Source organism: Artemia sp. Qi Xiang Cuo, chromosome 16 (genome assembly GCF_049724085.1).
Source record: "Artemia sp. Qi Xiang Cuo chromosome 16, ASM4972408v1, whole genome shotgun sequence".
NCBI classification, from domain to species: domain Eukaryota; kingdom Metazoa; phylum Arthropoda; class Branchiopoda; order Anostraca; family Artemiidae; genus Artemia; species Artemia sp. Qi Xiang Cuo.
The window spans coordinates 39,521,268-39,546,329 of record NC_142809.1 but is presented as its reverse complement, the minus strand read 5'-3'; the positions used below and the strand labels follow the sequence as shown (position 1 = coordinate 39,546,329).

The window sequence follows — 25,062 nt, the reverse complement described above, 5'->3', positions numbered from 1 at the left end:
AGCTAGATCTTACAATCAGGAAAGTTTTTATTACGTTTGGGCTTTCAAAAGCGGACTAAACGCCTAAGTGGATGCATATCACATGCCATTGGTACAAACAAGTCTGTCTTGCAATATATAGATAAATTTACCCAGTTTACAGAGCATGATCTCAGGTATATAAATTAAAATGAAGAAAATTAGAATTAAGCTTACGCTAAAGAAATCCAGGAAATATCTTCTGACTTTTTCCTGTAAAGATAAATCTTCAAATTCCAGTTTTATTTTTCTACCTACTGGAACTTAGATTATCCATACAGAGAGTTTTCGATTGGGATAGACATTAGGATATCAGGGTGATTGAATTTATTCTTCTGGATTTTTAAGGTATTCACCAAATATTAAAATACAAAAATATAAAAAAAAGAACAAAAGTAAAAAAAAGAAAGGGTACAAAAGTAAAAAAAAGTCAGTTTATTATGTATATATTAGAAAAAAAACATACTACTGATACTACTACCGTTACTAACAACTTATTGTAACACCTACTTATCTAAAGTATACGATAACAATAATAATAAAAAGAATATATAAAGTCTATAATAATAAAAAACATTTTCATTCGGGATGTCCGTGTGTGCATACATTTTTCCATTCAGGGCTCTCATCAGGTCGGAATACATTTTATTTCTTGAGGTTAAAAAATTAACTTAAAAGCTAATCGAAGCACAATTAAACGGATCCTAAAAAGAACCTAAAAAGTATTTTTGACTTTAGCACCAAACATCATTGTATAGCACGCAAATTTGGGCAATTGTAGCACTTTAAGGATTGACCGTGGTGACAACCGCGATTGTGATTACTTTCAGAAAATTTTTAGGGGTATAATGAACTTTGAAACTTTAATGTTAAGAAAAAACATCACTTTTATGTGTTGATACTGTGATCATGAAAAAAAAAATTATGTTGAAAAGGGGATATGTTGGAAAAATTGAAACTTTGGCAATCAAAAACCAACAGAAATTGAATAAAAAACTTTCCAAAAAAGAAGTTTTCAGAGACAAGTAAATACCCATGTCAAACATTTGTTTTGATGAAATTGATTATTTATGAACTGTGATAAAAACCGTTAAAACGAAACTATAGTAAAAAAAAGAGAAAAACGAGGATTATACAAGCCAGTGAAAAATTTGGACTAAAATGCAAATATTTCGGTCAAGACCTCCACTTGACCGTCCTCAGTGCAAGATAATGTAATTAAAAGTACTAATAAAAATCAAAGGATGCTATAAAAAAAAATTCAAACCTTTTCGTAATTGCAGGGGTTCATCGTAATTGATACCCAAGACCTCCTCCAATAGTTTAAGTCGTAGTTATTTTAATGCTAGATAGGTTTTAATATGCTGGATGATCGACATCTACGCCAGATGGATTTTTTAGGATTTAGTAACAGATTTTAGATGGAAGTTCTATTTTGGATATTGGTCTCCACATTTTTTAGTATACGAACTTAATATTTCTGAGTGGTGTTTCACATTTTACTATGATTGTGAACACACAACTATAGTCAAAGATCAAAACTTGTCTGAATCATGTCCCCTCATTCTACTGGAAATGCATTTAGCAGATTATTTTCGTCGCTTATACATAAGCATCAATTTTGTTTGATGGCTGACTCAAGAGCCCCAATTAACAATCCCCATCTTGTGCTCTATATGACGATGGTGTTTATGAAGAAAAACTCATTATCGCTAGATAAATCTAATCCAAGTAGTCCAAGCCTGACTGAGTTGACAATGTCCAAACTTAGGTGCTGCCTCTTTTCAGCTCAATGATTTTTTTTTTGTCAAGACAAACTACGTAGTTATATAGTTATAGGAATTTATAGTGATAGTTCGATCCACTGTAGAAGAATTTTAAACATTTACAAATAACCTACATTGAACAACAGGAAAGTATAAAGATATAACTATGCCGTTCGTCTGCTGCATCAGCCTTTCAGAGCCAAGTGTGACAGAATCAATTCAACTGTTTTGTCAGGATTCTAGCAATGTGGAGAAAATAGCCCGACCGAGCAAAGCATTTGAACAAAACAGTCAAAGAGATATTATCAATGAAAAATGTGTACTAAAGCTATTTTACAGTGTTAAAATCTACAGCAGAGTTATTCTAGTTTTAGAGCTTTTTTTAAACAAAATAGTGCTCCAGACCATACAGATACAATACATACAGATAGGCAATACAATACAATAAGCAACTACAAACAAACCTGTGAACAACTAATAGCACTTTTACTGATTATATATTAGATTGAATTCAGTGGGAGTGAAAACCCTATTGATTTATAGAAGGCATTGACTGAAGATTTGAAAAATCGTTGTGGAAGGAAAAAGATGATAAACTTCCGTCTTTCTGAGATTTACTATTCAAAAATAATATTTCCACAATATGTTTAATTTTAAATGCATAAGCCGATAGTGATTTGACAAGATCAACACAAAATAAGAAAATTAAGAGCATCTAACTAGTATTCACGTTTAATTTTTGTTCACAACGATTTTAAAAATCGTTGTGGAAGGAAAAACATGATAAACTTGTACCAGTGTTTCCACTTCTCCCGATTATTCGGAGGATCAACCAAATTTTTAATCCATCTCCCGACAAAAAAGAAGATACCGAATCTCCCGAAAATCTCCAGAAAGCTGAATCTCCGGAAAATTTTACTTTGTGGTCATTCTTTGTTTCTTTTTTTTTACCTGACCGTTGTCTGTCTATTAGGGATTTTCCTTAACGTCCCAGGCAATTGAGGCAGCGTGTTTGAATTTAATGGCATATATATGAACATTACCCATTATTCATTCCACAGTGGTTGCATTGATTTTCTGTTTTTGATCATTTAAACACCTTCAAGGTTGGTAATTAACTAATTATTTTCAATTCATAAGCTAACCACAGGTATCGGCTTGCACCAAGAAGATGGGAACTAGTACTATGTGGGTCCAGCTGATTCAGTAGGTTCAAAATGATCCAAAGTTACTACAAATTTAAAGAAATATGGCAAAAATTAGACTTTGTCTGCAGTCGCTCTGTAGAACTGAAGGGGTTTGTATCAAATGATCCAGTACAAAATACAAAGACAAAAATTGCAGCATTTTGAAAACAATTTACTATTTTTGCTGGTTGACAAGTTAGTCCCATTCCTGAAATATATGCCGCATAAGAATGATACTGATAAAGCAAGACTGGGTAAGCAGAAAGTGACGAATATAGTCCGCCAGGTCTTGTCAGTGTATTATAAAACATAAAATCGCGAAGAAAGGATGAAAACGAGGACAAGTAACAGCCAGTGAAAAAATTGAATTTTTTTTTTGAACCCGAAAAAACTAAGTCACTAAACCCACCCACCCGTGGCCCAAACTTAAGATTCTACTCAAATTACGGCTGGTCGAGAAGTGCCCTTGACAAAGAGTGGCGGGAACATTTCGATAGTGCCAATGATGATGAAACAGTAACTCTGACAGCCGTGGATTACTGGAAATCAGTTTTGAGTGTGAGGGACCACCATTGAAACCACCGTAGAAACCAAACTTAGCAAAGTTTGTACAATACTTGTTTTCCTTGCTATTTTCGAGCGTAGCTTCAGAAAGACTGTTCAGCTTACTCAAGGATGTAAAGACAGACAGAAGGAATCGTTTGATAACAGTAACTTTGGCTTCCACAATTCAGACAAAACTTGGAATGAAACGAGCTGGAGTTACAGATGACACACTGACGGTTGACCAGCCCCCGAGAAAGAGGCTAAAAGGAGTAGTAGCGTCTACCAGCACAGCTGAGTTACTGCATGATCAGAGTCGACTGCTCACATAAAAAGCCATGCGATAGACACAGATTATGAATGTATTCGGTATATGTGTCTGAAAGTTTTGCTATTTTTTTTTAGTTATATAAATACTAATGAGCTGCGACTTTGAGTTTTCTCTTTATCATTTGTGAATAACTCTGGGGATGGTCGTAAAAACAAATAATCCACTTAACTCAGAATCAATGGTCAAAGGCCTGGTGTCCGTAATTCGTCCAGATTTTCCTCAACTTAGCGAGCCTGAAAGGACAAAAAAGTAGGGGTCGATGAAGAAAAATTTCTTAACTAAACAGCTTTCAAGTCTGAATGAAATATGACTGCGCTTAGTTTAAAAACTAAATACATTTCAAGCATCTAGCTGCTTCCTTTTGTTATTTTTCACAAAGTTGATCGACAAATTTTCTTTCCGGAATTGCAGCTGGCTCCAGTAAATCTGCACTCTGAACTTTTAGAATGTGGTACTTTATCCGCAAATCGCTTGAACACCTCTAAAAACTTATTGCAAAATAAAACAAATTCTTATTGAAAATTTTACCGAATCCCAAGACCCATCTCCCAAATCCTGAGAGCCATCTCCCGATTTTCTCCCGAAAATTGTCAAGATTTTAAAGATTTTTTGAAAAGATAAGTGGAAACACTTACTTGTACCCAATTTTTCAAAGCTCAGTCTTTCTGAGGAGATTTACGATTAAAAAATATTATTTCCACAACATGTTCAATTTTAAATGCATATGCCGATAGTGCTTTGACAAGATCAACACAAAAAAGAAAATTAAGAGCATCTAACTAGTATTCACGTTTAATTGTAGTTCAATGACGTTGATCCTACACTAAATGGTAATTATAAGACGGAGCTTACATTTGGTGGAAAACAGTTTACTTAGAAAGAAATGTTCAAGACTTTACAGGTTTAGCTCAGATTAGACTCTATCCCCCCCTCCTTAACATGTAAAACTACATAATTTCGTTTTTATTGGCTTGAAAGGTCTAAAAATTTCCTTTTCGACCATTGATCCCCTAAAAGAGGCAGCAGTTTCTCCTACCCTTCAATTCAAAATTTTGAGTATGACGATGATTGCTCTTGTAAGTGGAAATTGTTTCCCCTCGTAAGATTTGCAATGTTATGCTGAAATCCAACCAACAAATGATTCTATTTCAAATTCGCTATTAGCCACACGCTCCTTTAAGCCTCTTTAGTACCCTGGACTTATTTTTAGGACAATTAAATACAATTTGAAGACCTAAATAAAGTTAATAGCTCATTTGATGCCATTTGAAAATTTTTGGGGTATTTTTGAGCTTTTTATACAAAAAAAATCTTACTTTACGCTAACCTGAAATGATATTATCATTCCAATGGTAAGAGTTGTTTTCTATTCAATATTTTTCTAATAAATTTTCAATTAAATAAAACTATGCTTTCTTTGCAAGAATGCTAAGAAGAGTGAAGTTTACTTTCAATGAAACACGCATTTTTCTTATAAAAAAACTTGAAATACAAAAATAAATTTTTGAAACGCTCTATTGTATAAAACAAGACACAAAAAGTAGTATTTGGCTTATATTATCCAACAAAAGAGTAAAATATTTAGCAAATTCCAAATGTTGCCTGAACTTACAACATGAGTTTAATTTACGTTTTTTTATTTAGCAAATATTTGGAGCAGCTTTCTTAGAATCATTAAATGACACTAACTTCTTAGCTTTAACTTTTCAAAAGCAATTTCGTAATATCACCTTAACTTTGCAAAAAAAATTCTATTACTAATGAAACAGAGCTAGCTTATCAACATCTTTGATACTAACAGGCTACTCACGCGGATTCAACAAAGTACATGAAGTAATTAACAAAGTTAATTAGCATTTTCTCCAAATTCCCAACAAGTGTTTCTACTGGGTGCTCGAAAGCTAAGAAGATAACATTTTAAAAAATGACAACAAGACAATAGTGCAAAAGGAAATCAAAATCTTTTTATGAAATAATTTTCCCAGTTAAAAGCAAAATAACGAGTGAACTAACTAATTCAATAAAAGTCCAAAAAAGTTCAGCGTCAAAGTCAGTTAACTTCAGGAGTACTTTGAACACACTATACTGTAAATATATACCCGCGGCTAAACCATTTTATTTCGTCTTTAATTTTAAAGTTAAGGTAAAGATGGTAAAGAATATGGCATTGGACTTTAAATCCCCTATCTTAGGTGCTACCCCTTCTGAACTCAATGATTTTTTTTTCACGACTAACTACCTATTTATATAGTTATAGGAATCTATAGTGACAGTTCGATCCACTGTAGAAGAATTTTAAACATTTACAAATAACCTATATTGATCAACCGGAAAGATTAAAGATATAACTATGCTGTTCGTCTGCAGCATTAGCCTATCAGAACCAAGTGTGACAGACTCAATTCATCTGTTTTGTCAAGAGACTAGTAATGTGGAGAAAACAGCCCGGCCGAGCAACGCATCTGAACAACACATTCAAAGAGACATTATCAATGTTTACGGACAAGCTACGCTTTTTAGGGGACATAGCAATCATGTTTTGTTTATGTTTTTTTTTAATAAATCCTTCTCTTTCTATAATAAAAAATATATACCATTTTAAATTGTTAAAAACTAAAGCAAAGTTTTTCTATTTTCAGAGCCTTTTTTAAAACAAAATAATTATCAATACAATAAATATACAATAAAATAAACTATAAAATGCAAGAAGCTACTACGAACAAAACTGTAAACAACTAATAGCACTTTTACTGATTATATGTTAGATTGAATTCAGTGGGACTGAGAACCCTATTGATTTATAGAAGGCATTGACTGAAGATTTGACAAATCGTTGTGGAAGGAAAAGATGATAAAAGTCCGTCTTTCTGTGGAAATTTACTATTCAAAAATAATATTTCCACAACATGTTCAATTTTAAATGCATATGCCAATAGCAGTATGACAAGATCAACACACAAAAAAAGAAAATTAGGAGCATCTAACTAGTATTCACGTTTAATTTTTGTTCAATGACGTTGATCCTACGCTAAATGGTAATTATAAGACAGAGCTTACATTTGATGGAAAGTAGTTCATTTTAGAAAGAAATATTCAAGACTTTACAGGTTTGTTTCAGATTACACTCCACCTCCCTTAACATGTAAAACTACAAAACTTCGTTTTTATTGGCTTGAAAGGTCTAAAAATTTCCTTTTCGACCATTGATCCCCTAAAAGAGGCAGCAGTTTCTCCTACCCTTCAATTCAAAATTTTGAGTATGACGATGAGTGCTCTTGTAAGTGGAAATTGTTTTCCTTCGTAAGATTTGCAATGTTATGCTGAAATCCAACCAACAATTGATTTTATGTCAAATTCGCTATAAGCCACACGCTCCTTTAAGCCTCTTTAGTACCCTGTACTTATTTTTATGAAAATTAAATACAATTTGAAGACCTAAATAAAGTTAATAGCTCATTTGATGCCAGTTGAAAATTTTTTGGGTATTTTTGAGCTTTTTATACAAAAAAAATATTACTTTACGCTAGCCTGAAATGATATCATTCCAATGGTAAGAGTTGTTTTCTATTCAATATTTTTCTAATAGATTTTCAATTAAATAAAACTATACTTTCTTTGCAAGAATGCTAAGAAGAGTGAAGTTTACTTTCAATGAAACACGCATTTTTCTTACAAAAAAACTTGAAATACAAAAATAAATTTTTGAAACGCTCTATTGTATAAAACAAGACACAAAAAGTAGTATTTGGCTTATATTATCCAACAAAAGAGTAAAATATTTAGCAAATTCCAAATGTTGCCTGAACTTACAACATGAGTTTAATTTACGTTTTTTTATTTAGCAAATATTTGGAGCAGCTTTCTTAGAATCATTAAATGACACTAACTTCTTAGCTTTAACTTTTCAAAAGCAATTTCGTAACATCACCTTAACTTTGCAAAAAAAATCTATTACAAATGAAACAGAACTAGCTTATCAACATCTTTGATACTAACAGGCTACTCATGCGGATTCAACAAAGTACATGAAGTAATTAACAAAGTTAATTAGCATTTTCTCCAAATTCCCAACAAGTGTTTCTACTGGGTGCTCGAAAGCTAAGAAGATAACATTTTAAAAAATGACAACAAGACAAGAGTGCAAAAGGAAATCAAAATCTTTTTATGAAATAATTTTCCCAGTTAAAATCAAAATAACGAGTGAACTAACGAATTCAATAAAAGTCCAAAAAAGATCAGCGTCAAAGTCAGTTAACTTCAGGAGTACTTTGAACACACGATACTGTAAATATATAACCGCGGCTAAACCATTGTATTTCGGATTTAATTTTAAAGGTAAGGTAAAGATGGTAAAGAATAGGGCATTGGACTTTAAATCCACTATCTTAGGTGCTACCCCTTCTGAACTCAATGAATTTTTTTTCACGACTAACTACCTATTTATATAGTTATAGGAATCTATAGTTACAGTTCGATCCACTGTAGAAGAATTTTAAACATTTACAAATAACCTATATTGATCAACAGGAAAGATTAAAGATATAACTATGCCGTTCGTCTGCAGCATTAGCCTATCAGAACCAAGTGTGACAGAATCAATTCAACTGTTTTGTCAAGAGACTAGTAATGTGGAGAAAACAGCCCGGCCGAGCAACGCATCTGAACAACACATTCAAAGAGACATTATCAATGTTTACGGACAAGCTTCGCTTTTTAGGGGAAATAGCAATAATGTTTTGTTTATGTTTTTTTTTAATAAATCCTTCTCTCTCTCTAATAAAAAATATATACCATTTTAAAGTGTTCAAAACTACAGCAAAGTTATACTAGTTTCAGAAACTTTTTTCAAACAAAATAATGATCCATACAATAAAGATACAATACAATAAACAATACAATACAAGAAGCTACTACGAACAAAACTGTGAACAACTAATAGCACTTTTACTGATTATATGTTAGATTGAATTCAGTGGGACTGAGAACCCTATTGATTTATAGAAGGCATTGACTGAAGTTTTGAGAAATCGTTGTGGAAGGAAAAGATGATAAAAGTCCGTCTTTCTGTGGAAATTTACTATTCAAAAATAATATTTCCAAAACATGTTCAATTTTAAATGCATATGCCAATAGCAGTATGACAAGATCAACACACAAAAAAAGAAAATTAGGAGCATCTAACTAGTATTCACGTTTAATTTTTGTTCAATGACGTTGATCCTACACTAAATGGTAATCATAAGACAGAGCTTACATTTGATGGAAAGTAGTTCATTTTAGAAAGAAATATTTAAGACTTTACAGGTTTGGTTCAGATTACACTCCACCTCCCTTAACATGTAAAACTACAAAACTTCGTTTTTAATGGCTTAAAAGTCTAAAAATCCTCTTTTCAAAGCTTGATCCCCTAAAAGAGGCAGTAGATTCCCATGCCCTTCAATTCAAAATTTTGAGTATGAAGATGATTTCTCTTGTAGATGGAAATTGTTTCCCCTCGTAAGATTTACAATTTTACACTTAAATCCAACCAACATATGAGTCTATTTCAATTCAGCTATTAGCCACACTCTCCTTTAAGCCTCCTTAGTACCCTGGACTTATTGCAAGGGCAATTAAATATAATATAAAGATCTAAATCAAGTTGATAGTTCATTTGATGCCATTTGAAAATTTTTGGGGTATTTTTGAGCTTTTTATACAAAAAAAATATTACTTTACGCTAGCCTGAAATGATATTATCATTCCAATGGTAAGAGTTGTTTTCTATTCAATATTTTTCTAATAGATTTTCAATTAGATAAAACTATGCTTTCTTTGCAAGAATGCTAAGCAGAGTGAAGTTTACTTTCAATGAAACACGCATTTTTCTTATAAAAAAACTTAAATTACAAAAAGAAATTTTTGAAACGCTCTATTGTATAAAAGAAGATGTGAAAAACTAGTATTTGGCATATATTATCCAACAAAAGAGTAAAATATTTAGCAAATTCCAAATGTTGCCTGAACTTACAACATGAGTTTAATTTACGTTTTTTTATTTAGCAAATATTTGAAGCAGCTTTCTTAGAATCATTAAATGAAACTAACTTCTTAGCTTTAACTTTTCAAAAGCAATTTCGTAACATCACCTTAACTTTGCAAAAAAATTCTATTACTAATGGAACAGAGCTAGCTTATCAACATCTTTGACACTAGCAGGCTACTCACGCGGCCGATCAATTTACTCTCCTCCTTCCCGCTCAGACACATTTTTCTGCAAGCATCTGAGCCAAGACACAAATAATAGCATAACACATTTCATTTCAAAAGCTCACTGAGAGGTTCTTATCATACTCAGATACTATTAAATGTCAAAGTTATGTATATATGTTAATCTTTTGCGAAATTAGAAATAACAAATCTATGAAGCTTTTGAGAGAGAATTTTCTCTCCACAGACTGTACCATTTAAAAGTGACCGTATTCAGGGATATAGTGTAATAATGTCAAAGCAGTAAGAATGCGCAATTTTCTAACCAAAAGTGATTTTAAGTCATAAGTTTTAGTCTTGGCAACTTAGTAAATAAATTTTAATTATTGTTTAAGTTTTTAGCATGCTATTACTCTTTGTTAATTTACTCTAATAACACAAGGTGTGTAAACACATAGAGTAGGAGGTGGACGAAAACATTGTATATGCTAATGAGCCACTGGTGATTGCACAAAACACTCTCAAGTAGAATTTCTTGACTGAAAATTTAGCACAAACCTTAACCATGCGCCAGAAGATATCTTCCAATATATTCCAGACTATTCATGACTCACAGTGAGTACTCGCAAAACTTCAGCCTTAATATTCAACAATATCTCGATTAACTGCTCTAGTTCAACATTTTCACTACCTGAACCACTTCAGCTACATTACTAAACACTATGTTTATCACTTTTTTGGTAAAAGACATTTGTTCAGGTCTCTTCTACCATGAGCCGTTTCCACGATTTCTAAAATTTAAACTCCGCCACCTTCACTATTACTTTATAAGTCACAGGGACAAAACTATACCGATTACTTGTTCTATTGAGCCATTAAATCGTCACATATAAACGTAAGTTCTTTATCGGCCTTTTCAAGAGTTTCATTTTGCGAATTCAGTTAATTCATCTGAAAGAATATCTTTGCATCGATGTTTTTGCACGGCTTAGCTCCGCAAAATTTTCTTCTATCTCGCTTTTATGCTGTAAAATTAACCTAAAAAGAAGAAACCAAATAAAGTATTAGCTATGCTTTTACACAGGGAAATAATTGCAGGGGGGACTAGTAAGAAATAATGTTCCCACCTGCCCACAAGAACGATTATGCAAAACATTTGAGAATTTGCGAAAATTTTCACTAGGCAGAATCCTGTGACCTACATTACAGTAGACAATATAACAATAATAATTAAGTATCACCAAATTATGGCTTTCAATACTATTCTCCTAAACAATAGAGTAGCTCCGTATTGTTTCTCATGGGAAAAGAGAAGATGGGTTACATCGATACAGCTGCAGCTGGCTGAATCAAAGGTGACCTAGTTAACTGATCTAGGAAATTTCATGCATGGCGTTACATTTCAAACGACATGACGCATGACATTGCGGTTTCCAAAAACAATATGAGGAATAAATAATGGACTATCCCCCTGTGCTTCAGTTTAACTTAGAAAAAAATTAACACAAGGTCCTATTGTTAGCTATTACTAGCTAGATTTTTATATACTTTTCAAAAGACTGCTTTAAAAGTCAGTCAAAAATTTTAGGGGAGGTTGAAAAATGGAACTCATTTATACCTTGTATAAAAATAAAGACAACTAGATTAATTGGTCACAACTAGTGACCATTTATATACCAGTCGAAACCGGTTCAATGCTTAGCTTTAAGAATCGGTAATTATTATTGGAAAGCAACAAAATCTAGCTCTGATAGGTTCAGCCACTAATGCTAACTAAAATTAATTAGCAACTGCGCTAATGAAAAAACACTGTAATCCCTAAAAAGAACATTTGCAACATTTCCAAAAAAGCTCTTGCTTTGTGTTGTAAACAATTTGCGCGACATTTCAGATACAGCAAACACTATATTGTTTGACAGTATTCATATTGTATTTATATTCATTTGATAGTAAAACATTAACATTTTAAGGAAAAAAATCTAAAATATTGTTTGTAATCACTATGTTTTTCTTGTTGTTTTTTTCCTAGAATGTGGATTGTTATTTCACTGCAATTAATCCTATTAATGAGAACAAAAATTAATGATAAATTTTCCGATTAATTAGCACTTAAAGGACTGACCGAGATGACAACCGCGATTGAGATTACTTTCAGAAAATTCTTAGGGGCATAATGAACTTTGAAACTTTAGTGTTAAGAAAAAAAATCACTTTTATGGGTTGATACTGTGATCTGGAAAAAAATTATGTTGAAAAGGGAAAATGTTGGAAAAAATTGAAACTTTGGCAATCAAAAACCAACAGAAATTGAATAAAAAACTTTCCAAAAAAGAAGTTTTCAGAGACAAGTAAATACCCATGTCAAACATTTGTTTTGATGACATTGAATATTTATGAACTGTGAGAAAAACCTGCTACTTTATAGCACTGTATAAAGATAAAATAACAGTAAGATTGAGGCTGATGATTTTTGGCACTTCATTCTCGATGCATACAAACAGCTCTTCCCACTTATTCTTTCATTAGCGGGTTAGTATGTATTTGTCAGTCACTGAAAAATGGTGCAAAATTGTATTATTCGTAATTGCGAAAGCAGAAAAAAAAAGTATTTGCTGGTAAGTTCCGTTTGATGCTATTTCAAATGAACTGCTGATTCATAATCCTCCTCAAGTGAATTTACAATCAGTATTTATCATGTCTAATGTTGCGCAATAATCACTTGATGAATCCAGAAATGCTTTTGAACTGAAACCTGAAGTCTATGCAGACTGAATTAAATAATAAACTAGATGGCATTACTTCTGAGATTTCATCACTGAGAGCGGAGGCTACCGCCAGACATATGAGGCTTAATAAATTTGAAAAAACTCTCGATGAGCACACAGAGAAGTATCAGGCCCTAAAAAAGCGACTTCTACAGCTCGATATAAAATATAGTCGACATAGTCGTCTGAACCTTATTGTTTGTGGCCTAGCGAAAGAATGAACCATTAAAAAAAGTTGAAGATAGAAATATTTCAAAAGCTAAAGTAAATTTTGAAACAGTTTCTTGAACCTCTGTATCAAATATTTTTCTTCCTTTATGATGAGGTATCAATACCGGAGGAATGGCCGCCATTTAAGGATCCATATGAGGCTCTTCTCTGTACGCTACAGGGTTATGGGGATGGAAAATATTAAACATCTTTCGGCATGTGGGAAATTTGAAGTCAGGTCCCAAAGTTTCGATCACTCGTATAATGACGAATATTGGAATTGGTGATCCCAAAGCAAACAGATTTTTGAGTTTTGAACTTTTTTTTTACAAATTCAATGGGTGGCTGTTGGGATCTTTTCTTTGTGGTCCCTTTCGATGGATTGTCTTCAGCTACATGGTCAGCCCTAGTAGAAGTTTTGAGTTGATGTGACAGTATGTCGAATAGGATTACCTACAGACACTCTTCCACTAAATTCTGGGTCTTCTTTTTTTAAGACTTTATATATTCTATTTAATTTACCAGTAGCTGTAGACACAATAGTCTGAAGATAAACTAGAGACACGTAAGGAAGAGTCTTCACCGCTTTGTCATTTGCAAATTTGCTAAATTTTGGTATTGACCCAAGTATCACATCTTTAAGTCTTATATCGAAGTTACAACGCAGGGGTTCATAGTAATTCACGGGAGTAACTCAACCCTGTTAATGACTGAATTTTGTCATTTGGGACGCCTTTTTAATAAATTTATCTATTTGTTTTAGAAATTCATTTGGATTTTTGGATACAGGATTTTGCTTATCATCCTAAAAGTATAAGATATACTGAAATCATACTTTGGATGTAAGTCAACAAACTTCAAATAATAAATCTTTAGGCCAAGATTTTTTCCGAATTCATTGCTTAGTTTTGCTAGGCATATTAATCAGGGATTTTCTAAAGGCAATATCAGATTATACCACATTCATTTTGTAAAAGGCAGTAAGCCTTTGATCTGAAAGATTGCCTTATCCTGTCGTATACACAAGTGAAAAAAGCATATATTTTCAAACTTATTTAGATAGACTATTCTACATAATGAATACGTAATAATTTTTTTTATCTCTTCAACGAGAAATAGATTTTACTTTCTGAAAATAGCTTCTTTTTCTTTTTGCTGCTTTGAAATAGCGCTTTATCATTTTGCTATTTGACGCATAAAAATAGAAGTTTTACCAGCAGAACTTATTTATAATTATAAGCAAGTAGAAATTGAAATGAACTAAAAACAAGCATAAAATACCACAAATTTGGATGTAACCCAATAAACTTCAAACAATAAAATCTTTAGACGAAGTTTTTTTCCTGAATTCATACCCTTTGCTAAGGTGCTCACGAAGGGAAGATCATTAGGATCAACTTTGACCAGGAGGATTGAACTGTCACAGAACAGATATTGCCCTTCAGATCTTTCCTTTGAGAACAGCTTAGCAACCTGTTTTGGAAAATATTTCACAAGTTTGAAAATATCACATATGACCTTTGAGCGTGATTAAGTAAAAAAAACAAGTTTTGTCACTGAAAGTACGGAACGACGTTAAAACTTAAAACGAACAGAAATTATTCCGTATATGAAAGGGGCTGTCCCCTCCTCAACGCCTCGCTCTTTAGCGCTAAAGTTTTTTGTTGTTTAAAAAAATACAGTTGTGAGAAAGTCAAACTTTAGCGTAAAGAGCGAGGCGTTGAGGAGGGGACAGCCCCTTTCATATACGGAATAATTTCTGCTCGTTTTAAGTTTTAACGTCGTTCCTAACTTTCAGTTAAAAAAACTTGTTTTTTGTATTTAATTTTTAAAGTTTTTGAATTAATGCAGGTTTTGATTTCGGCTCACCGTACATGAATAATTAAAACAAAATTTGCATATTAATTTTACTTTTATTTGGTTAAATGGCTTTCTCGAAACTTGTTTAATTTTATTTACGAACGTTTTTATTAGTAATAAATATACGTAACTTACGAATTAACTTACGCAACGAACTTCTATATTCATAGATTTTTTATAAGTATATTAGGGGGTTCGATAAATAAAAGTTCAAATAGGGATAAAATCCTTTTAATAGATAGCGATGATGATAACAGTGATACAAATTCCCAAAAATACCAGATATTTCGGTCACATATACAGTGACCGTCATCAGTAGTAAAACTAAACTAAAACAATTTAAAACAAAAGTTTATATACTAAATCAAATAACACTACATATTGTTTAAATCTCTAATTCTTTTCAAAGCAAAGGCGGAAGCTATTCTCTTTGACCTTCTTGGATTCGGTTCATTAGCGTTCAATGATATAACATTTAGACAAAGATAAACGAAATTGGGTGGATTGAACTTTATTCTTTCAGATTTTGATAAATTATCATAGATAGAGTTCAGCCCATATTCATCTGTATTCCAATTCAAAGCAATATTCTTGAATAAGGTTTTCTTTATTTCAAGAATTTCAAGAAAATTTTTCTTTAAACCCCGACCCCTAGAAATCAAAGAGACATTCTCGAACAAAATAAAATGGTCTAGAAAATTAAAAATATGTTCTGAAAGGGCTGAAGTAAAATCTTCAGACTTAGAATCTTGCTTTAAAGCCGAAGAAATTGAATTTTTGTGTTGTAATAATCTCATTTCCAAACTTTGGTTAGTCCGTCCCACATATGAGTTTCCGCAAGCACATGGGATCTGATAAACCCAACTTTGTTACCCCAATGAAGTTAGATCCTTCCCAGGATTTAGAAAACTACCCAAAGTATTATTACTCTTTAAAGCTACCCTTAGACCATTGCTTTGTAAAATTCTTTTAAGTTTTTCACTTAGCCCGGGTACACATGGTAAAGAACAAAAAACATCGTTCTCCCGAGTTGTCTCCAAGACTTCCTTAGATATCTCTAGAAACCTTTTTCTTCTTTTTGAAAAAGTCTGGTTAATTAACCATTCTGGATACATGTTGCTTATTAGTATTTTCCTTAGAAAAGACAACTCCTCCTCACCAAATTTTGGAGAGCAAATTCTAAAGATCCGATCAGTTAAAGAAATGATCAAACCAATTTTTACTTGGCGAGCGTGACCGGAACTATAAGACAAAAATCTATTGTTATTTGTCGGTTTTCTGTAAATTTTAAAATCCATAATATTTTTATTTTTCAAAATAATAACATCACGGACAGTAAGTTTCCCATTCTTTTTCACTTCAACAGTCCACTTTAAATCCCCCCCCCACTCCATTACGTTGTGCCAACAATTCTTTTAATTCCTCCTCCCCCTACTGCAATACTGAAATAAGGTCATCCATACACCGGCCCCAGAAAATATGTTTTAAAAAATATGAATCGAACGCACTTGTTTCAATATTCTCCACAAAAATATTAGCAAATAAAGGGGATAAAGGGGCCCCCGTAGATAAACCATTTATTTGTTCGAAATACTTCCCTCTAAATTGAAAAAAATAAGAGAACTTATTGCAAAACCTTACTAAATACATAATTACAGAAACTTCCAAATCTGTCTTGCCGCAAATCAAATCCAAATTTCTTAACAGCTTTCCTTCTAGAAGAGTTTCGGCTGCTTCTACATCAATCTTTGTGTACATTGATACAATGTCGAAGCTTGAAAGCAAAGAATTCGAAGAAATTTCTACTTTTTTCAGTTTTTCAACCAAATTCGAAGAATTCTTAATATACAAAATTTGTGTAGACAAAAGTGGTTTACAGATTGACACTAACCACTTGCTCAAAACACTTGTTGGTGACCTTGTACTTGACATAATTGGTCGTAATAGTAGGTTAGGCTTATGAATTCTGGGAAGTCCATATAATTTAGGGCACAAGGAACTGCGTGGCAGGCATTTTTAATAGAGTTGAGGTGCAATTTTTCCTTCATCCTTTAAGTATTTCAATTCGTTCTTAAACTTATTTGTAAAAGAGTCTGTTGGATTAAACGATAGCTTCTTGTATGTTTTTTCATCATTTAGAAAATTTCTTACTTTTGAATAGTAGTCCTCAGTATTCATCACAACTAAAGTGTAACCCTTATCTGCTTTTGTAATGGTAATTGAACCATCCGTTTTCAAGTTTTTAAAATTTCTTATGTCTTTGATGGTCGTACTGGAAAATGCCGGTTTCAATACAAAATTAGACAGGCCTTTTACGGTAGAAGCTCTTACTAAGCTAACATCTTTTATTAGACTTACGTTTTTATGCAAAGATATTTCTATTGAAGAGATAATGTCTTCCCTGGGGACTTTATCCGGTTTAAAACAAAATTTCGGACCCCTTTCAAGTACTGATTGTTCTTGTATTGTTAAAGTTCTTGATGAAAAATTAACCACACCTGGTCCAAGAATTGACGAAGGTATAACCGCATTATTTGTTGATAATTTCGAAAACTTTTTTTTAGTAGTCTTTATCTGGAAATGCGAAAGTCATGATTGAAGTGATTGTTTCCTGTTTGTTGAATAAAACGAAAGTCACTTACTCCAACTTTTTTTTACATGCGATTTTCAAGGGAAAGTTTATCTCTCACTATTAAAGCTCTTTTTCGACTTTTATCCTTAATAATGTGATTTAAAGTCTTGAAATGTAAGCTTCGTTCAAACTTTTCTTCCTTGAAAGTGCCCAAATGTAAATTGAATTTTAGTGAAGGTGGCACAATTCTCATCTTCTTACATCGTAGAAGAAAATCCTGTTGGTTAAGGAGTTGTCTTTTCTAAGGACAATACTAATAAGCAACATGTATCCAGAATGGTTAATTAACCAGACTTTTTCAAAAAGAAGAAAAATGTTTCTAGAGATTTCCAAGGAAGTCTTGGAGACAACTCGGGAGAACGATGTTTTTTGTTCCTTACAGAATTTTACAAAGCAATGGTCTAAGGGTAGCTTTAAAGAGTAATAATACTTTGGGTAGTTTTCTAAATTCTGGGAAGGAACATCAGATCCCATGTACTTGCGGAAACTCATATGTGGGACGTACTAACCAGAGTTTGGAAATGAGATTATTACAACACAAAAATTCAATTTCTTCAGCTTTAAAGCAAGATTCTAAGTCTGAAGATTTTACTTAAAATATACGGAAACAAGCCGACAAAATTTCTTTAAAAATTTTCCAATTCTTTAAAAATGACCCCTTAATCACAAAGGCCGTTAATTAGAATAATTAGCTCTAATGGTAATACTAAAAAATCTTTGGCTTAATGAGCAAGGTACTGACTAGGGGGTGAACCCAATCATATACGTAATATTTTCTGTTCTTTTTAAGTTTTGGTGTTGCTCCTTACTTTTATTTGAAAAAATTATCTTTTTTTATTTAATTTCTGATCTTTTTTTTTAATAATGATGAGAAATCCGGCGCCCCCTTCATAGCCATGTCCCTTCCCCTATGAAAATTTCCTTCATGGAAAGATCCTCCCATTTAACCCCCAACCCCCCCCCACCTACCAGAAAAAATCCCCCCTGAAAACGTCTGCATACTTCCCAATAACCAACACTATAAGTTAACATTGGGTAAAGTTCATAACTTTCATCCCTCCCCCCCGGGGACTTCGGGGGATTAAGTCATCCTAAAAGACATAGTTATCATAATTTCGACCATGCTGAACAAAATGGCTATCTCAAAATTTTGATCGGGTGACTTTGGGGAAAAAATGAGCGTGGGAAGGGGCCTATTTGCCCTCCATTTCTTTTTGTCACTTAAAAAGGGCTCTAGAACTTTTAATTTCCGTTCCAATAAGCCCTCCCACGATATTCTAGGACCACTGGGTTGATACGATCACCCCTGGGGAAAAAAAAAACAAAAACAAACAAATAAACACGCATTCGTGATCTTTCTTCTGGCAAAAAAATGCAAAATTCCACATTTTTGTAGATAGGTGCTTGAAACCTCTACAGTAGGGTTCTCTTATCAGCTGAATATGATGGTGTGACTTTCATTAAGGTTCTATAACCTTTAGGGGTTCTTTCCCCTTTTTTCTATGATCAGCCAAATTTTCTCAGGTGCGTAACTTTTGATAGGTATGACTAAACTTGATGAAACTTATATATTTGAAATCAGCATTGAAATTTGATTCTTTTGATGTATCTATTGGCATCAAAATTCCGTGGTTTAGAGTTTCGGTTGCCATTGAGCCGGGTCGCTCCTTACTTACAGTTCGTTACCATGAACTGTTTGACAGCGACGATATGAGATCAACATTTCTATTGACGTTCTATGTCAATGATTATGTCAAAATAATGACAGATATCTTAGTTGCTTCATTCTTGGAAATAAAGTCACAACAAAAGTTCGGGACTTTTAATCAAGAGAGAAGTGGCACATTGGTTTTATTGCGTTTAACTCAACCACTTATGGATTAAGCGATCTGTATAAATATACAAGACAATAGAAACCTGATTAACTTATAATTTAACTTTCATTAAATATATAAATTTTATTTTTATGAAAAAATGGGAAAGCAATTTTGTTTAAGAGATTATTTGCTATTTGCCCTTATACAGCCAATACAGAAATTTTTTAATGCTTATAATCTTACCTCTGTTTCATTTCAACAGCCTCCTACTGCACGCATCCTGTAAAATCCCAAACTAATTTGAGGATTTAGAAGGTCCTTCCAAGGGATCGGCCCTAAAAGCAAAAAAAAATTATAAAAACTATACAAAGCTGCAGATCAGCAGCTTTGTGGTGAATCTCCAACCTGGTTTTCTGGGTAAGGAATAATAATAATAAATTATTTATAACCCAAGTCATAACAAGTTATGACGCTTGTGGAGTAACACAAAAAAAAAGACAAAAGAAAAAATGAAATACACTACAAATGAAATACACTACAAATAAAAAACACAACCAAAACTTTAACCAAATAGACGGACCAAAGGATGAGAGGTAATAAATGATAAAAGCTGATTCCTACAACCTTCCATGCAGCACGGCAAACTTTGCAGAAATATCAGTGACATCAAACTTAAAAAATATCTTACCATTACTATGCCAATGCAGTAAACTTGACTGTTTCTTCCCAAAGTGTTCTTCCTTAAGACTTAAAAGCTAATCTAAGTAAAAACGGACCCAAAAAAGGACCAAAACCATATTTTTGACTTTAGCACCGAAAATCATTGTGTAGCACGCAAATTTGGGCAATTCTAGCACTTTAAGGACTGACCGTGGTGACAACCATGTTTGTGATTACTTTAAGATTATGCTTAGGTGTTTAATTAACTTTGAGAATTTAATTTTTAAAGAAGAAATTCACTTTTATTGGTTGATACTGTGATCTATAAAAAAATTTGTTGTTGAAATGGTAAATATTGAAAAAATTGAAACTTTGGCAATCAAAAACAACCATACATTAATTAAAAAAAAAACTTTCCGAAAGAGAAGTTATTCAGAAAAGTAAATAACCATGGCAAACATTTGATTTGATGACATTGGATATTTATGAGCTGTGAGAAAAACCGGTCTACTTTATAGTGACTAAATTTTCCTTTCGTGAAGCCTATTGCTGATTCTAGTTAGGAGCAAGGGGCTAGCGAAGCCTGGAAATTTCCACGGCGGTGGTGGGCATTCAGGCAATGAGACTTGACCCTCCGTCCCTAGACAGCATAGGAAATCTGTTAGCGCACCTCAAAGTGGTGAAGTGCTGTAAACATTACTGAGCTCCCCGCCGAGCAAGGTAATGGCCGACGCACTTCGGGTGGCCGCAAGACGGGGGACCTTGTGGTGTACCTTATTTCCAAGAAACGGTCAGTAATGATGATGACAAAAATGATGAAAAGTTTGGCTACGACATCCCCGATATTATGCGATGCGACGAGAATGGCACTCTCGTCGAAAAGTATGCTAACTACCATCCTATCAAGAAGACAAGGCCTGAATATCGGCTGCTGGAACCTGTGCTCGATTAAATGTTCACTGACACAAGCTTTTGTAGCTGATGAATTTTATCTTTATAACCTTAATATTCAGTGCGTTTCTGAGACGAGACTATATGAACGTAACATCTTGACCCTTGAATCCTCGGCTGGGAAGGCGGTCTTTTGTTATAACTCGGGACAATTATATGGATCTGGCCGAGCAGGAGCAGGTATCCTGTTGTCCCCCAAAACGGTCACTGGGCTCATCGAATATGAGCCTGTGTCTGAGAGAATTGCACGGGCAAGAATTAAAGGTCGCACGATTAATCTGACTGTCCTTAGCGTTTACGCCCCAATAAAAGATGCCACTGAACAGCAAAAAGATCAGTTTTACAGTGACCTGCAAACAGTCAATGATAAGATTCCCCGGAAATATATCCTCTTAATTGGAGGCGACTTCAATGCCAGAATCGGCTGAAAACTGAATAACTCGGAACAGGCGATCGGCAAGCACCAGGATCGGCGGAAAACTGAATGACTTGGAACAAGCGATCGGCAAGCACGCCCTCGGAGACAGGTGCACAAATGGAAACAGGCTTTTGCTGTTCGCAATGCAGAACAATCTCGCTGTGGCTAACACCTGGTTTGGGCACAAGCCGTGTCATACGTAAACATGAGAATTCCGCTATGGAAGAGTAAAGGCCTAAATAGATTATCTCCTTGTATCCCGACGATTGAAATTCATGGGGTTGGACTCGAGAGTGCACAGAGGTGCTGACACACGATCGAAAAGTGGATCTGACCACTTCTTGCTGAAGACAAGGCTAAAGTACAGACTTAGCGCAAGGGAGACTACTATGCCGAACCAGAAAATAGACGTGTCGAAGCTGAAAGTAGATGAGTACCAAGGAGCATTTGTCCTTGGACTCTCAAACAGCTTCACTGTCCTTCAAGATGACACCATGAAGGCAACCCCACTGATCAGTGCCCCAACTGCCCCGAGATAAAGATTGAGAAGAAATTGAGCAAATTCAAAGACCACATCAATGAAGCCGCCTCAAACATACTTGGGTTTGTCAAGTGTAAAACCAAGAAATGGATCTCAGAAAAGACACTCAGACTCTCTGCCAAGAAAAAAGAAATGACCAACAAGAAGTCCCACACACACAAAGTACTACGACAAGAATTTCACAAATTGGCAAGAGCTGACAAAAAAGCCTACTGGTCTAATGTTTCCAGTGATATGGAAAGAGCCGCATCACGGAAAGATACACGATAACTCTATCAGATACTTAGAGAATGCACTCGGAAGAAGAAACAAACTACCATCCCTTCACTTAAGGCGAAGGATGGCAAATACTCACAAGCAGCGAGGAACGTATCGAAAGATGGCGAGTTCACTTCCAAGAGCTATTGAGACTAGCAGACAATAGTTATCGAAAGCAACCACTTACAGCACCGCAGAGATCCCCACACAACATATGAAATTGTATGCACGGACCCACCCTCCATGGATGAAGCAATTAAGGCGATCCAAGTTTTGAAAAACCATAAAAGCCCAGGAATAGATGGGATTCCCGCCGAGCTACTGAAGCTCTCCCCGAGGTGGCGGTAGATGAACTTCATAGCGTGATCACCGAAGGCTGGGACCATGAATACATCTCAGATGACTGGAAGACCTCAATAATTATCCCTATTTTCAAAAAAGGAAACCGAATGGACTGCAAAAACTACCGAGGTATATCACTTATCTCCATTGCTGCCAAGCTGTTCGCGGTCTTTACTTTTAAATAGATTTAGAGACACCAGAAACAGCCGAACGTGACCCAACCAAGCAGGATTCGAGCCGGGCATGGGTTGCTGTGACCAGATTGTTATCCTGCAATCCTTGAACACCGGTTTAAACACCAGCAAGAAACAATCCAATTCTTCATAGACTTCATTACCGCGTTTGATTCGGTCCATCGTGATTCAATATGGGAATCAATGAGAGAGGACGGTGTACCTGAGAAGATCATCACTCTGCTCAAGGCATACTATGCTAGAACAAAGGCCCGGGCAAGAATCGATGGCAATCTTTCATATCCGGTCCTGATCGAGGAGGGTGTACGTCAACGCTGTGTCCTTTCACCAACTTTGTTTGACTTCGTCGTCGATTGGACCTTCAGGGTCCTGGACAAGTATAAAGGTGTTGCAGTGAGCCCCTCCTTCTCCGTCATAGGTCTTGACTATGCTGACGATGTGGACATGCTTGCTGAATCCGTTGCAGAAGCCCAGGCTATGATAAATGACGTGGCAGTCAAGGCACCCATGACTGGTCTCCAAATAAGCCTACCAAAAACTAAATCCATGCGAACAGATGGATGGGATAGGTTAAACCCCTGTGAAACTAAATGGTAATCAGATAGAGGACGTCCAGTCGTTCAAATACCTCGGATCGATGGACAACCCAGCCGGCGAATCTTCAGAAGAAATCCAGAGCCGCATAGCGTCAGCCTGGAGTGTCTTCCTTCAACTACGGAATTATCTCTGGAAGCGGAGTGAAATATCGCCACCCACAAAGCTCCGAGTGTATGAAGCTATGGTTCTCTCTGTCCTCCTCTATGGATGTGAAACGTGGTCACTTAAAGGAGCCGAAGCGTTGAGCTTAAATATATTCGACCACAAATGCCTGCACTGGATCCTGGGCATCTTCCTCTCAGATAGAATTTCGAACGACGAAGTCAGGAGAAGATGGGGGGTCACCCGCTTGTCTCCGACATTGGTAGGCACAGGAGACTGAGATGGTTTGGCCGCACAATTCGCAGACCAGATAATCATATAAGCAAAAACGCCTCAAATGTCTACCACTACCGCTACCACTCTTCTCCATGGAAGAAGAGGGCAGGAGGCCAAAAGAAGACGTGGCTAGCAACAGTTAAGTCTGACCTGGAGCCAATCGGAGGATTCCAAAATTACGGCCATCGCTGGGATCGCCAGTGGCTGGAAATTGTGGAGCCTGTCACCCTCGAGCAAAACCTATGGAAGGAGACGTGTCGTCATCTGCTGGGCACCACGATAAGCCTGGATTCGGCTTGAACGTGCAACAAGTACAAGTACAATTACAAGTAACTGTATGATCAGATTACTGTATCTGGATTGGGCAAATTCATTTCTCGCTCGACTGTATTTTGTTAGGGGAGGGGTAATCACACACCCCTCTTGCTGATAAGCCCCGTGTGATGCTATTTCGAATGAACTGCTAATTCATAATCCTCATCAAGTGGATTTACAATCAGCATGTATCATGGCTAATGTTACGCAATAATCACTTGACGAATTCAGAAATGTTTTTGAGCAGAAAACTAAAGTCTATGCAGACTGAATTGAATAATAAGCAAGATGGAATTACTTCTGAAATTTAATCACTGAGAGCGGAGGCTACCGCCAGAGATATGAGGCTTAAAAAATTTGAAAAAACTCTCGATGAGCACACAGAGAAGTATCAGGCCCTATAAAAGCAGCTTCTACTGCTCGATATAAAATGTAGTCGATATAGTCATCTGAACCTTATTGTTCATGGTCTACCAAAAGAATGAACCATTTACAAAAGTAGAAGATAGCATGATGAAAATAGTTAGAGAAAAGCTGGGTGTAACTAGGGAATTATCAATAAAAAAAAAGAGCTATTGGATTGCTTCACGTGCGGGTAATATAACAAATAGGCGTATCAAGCAAAATAACTGGCAAAAGGAGTCCCCCGTATTTATTTCATGAAGCTCAGAAAGTGATATCCTATTGATTCTGAACAATGTTAATAGCCGAAAAACAATTAGAATTATAATTTCTACAGATCTACCCCCTGCTCTTAATCTTATGCAAAACTCCCGACTCTTGAAAGCAAGAGAAAAGAAAGAGTAACTTTTCATCGTCTTATCTCAAGTGCGTCATAAGGGTGTTAACGCAAGGCTAGAAAAGGAGAACAGTGATTTTTCTGCTTAGGAATATAATGAATAGTTCGTTTATACCCTATTTGCGGACTATTACTTATTTTGTTTGTTTACAGATCATGTGTCCGTGATCGAGGAATGAAACAAGCTTATTTTCGTTGGTTTGTGTCATAAGTGAGAAAATGATTAAAAGGCAATGTGGGTGCAATTCTTTCCTGTCTATTTACTTTGTTCTTTTGTTTACCCTTTGGATT

At 34.8% G+C, this 25,062-nt stretch overlaps 1 protein-coding gene across 1 annotated transcript in view; it reads right to left on the bottom strand.

Annotated features, from left to right (window-relative positions):
• Positions 1–7,551: 7,551 nt before the first annotated feature.
• The window catches only part of LOC148942889 (uncharacterized), a 21,900-nt gene continuing 4,389 nt past the window's right edge, over positions 7,552–25,062 (bottom strand). Inside the window, exons 3-4 of the mRNA XM_089102124.1 lie at positions 19,562–19,653; positions 7,552–11,072 (exon numbers count right to left, since the gene is read on the bottom strand). Coding sequence (XP_088958250.1) covers positions 19,614–19,653 — 40 coding nt within the window. The 3' untranslated portion in view covers positions 7,552–11,072; positions 19,562–19,613. The remainder of the gene's footprint in view (positions 11,073–19,561; positions 19,654–25,062) is intronic.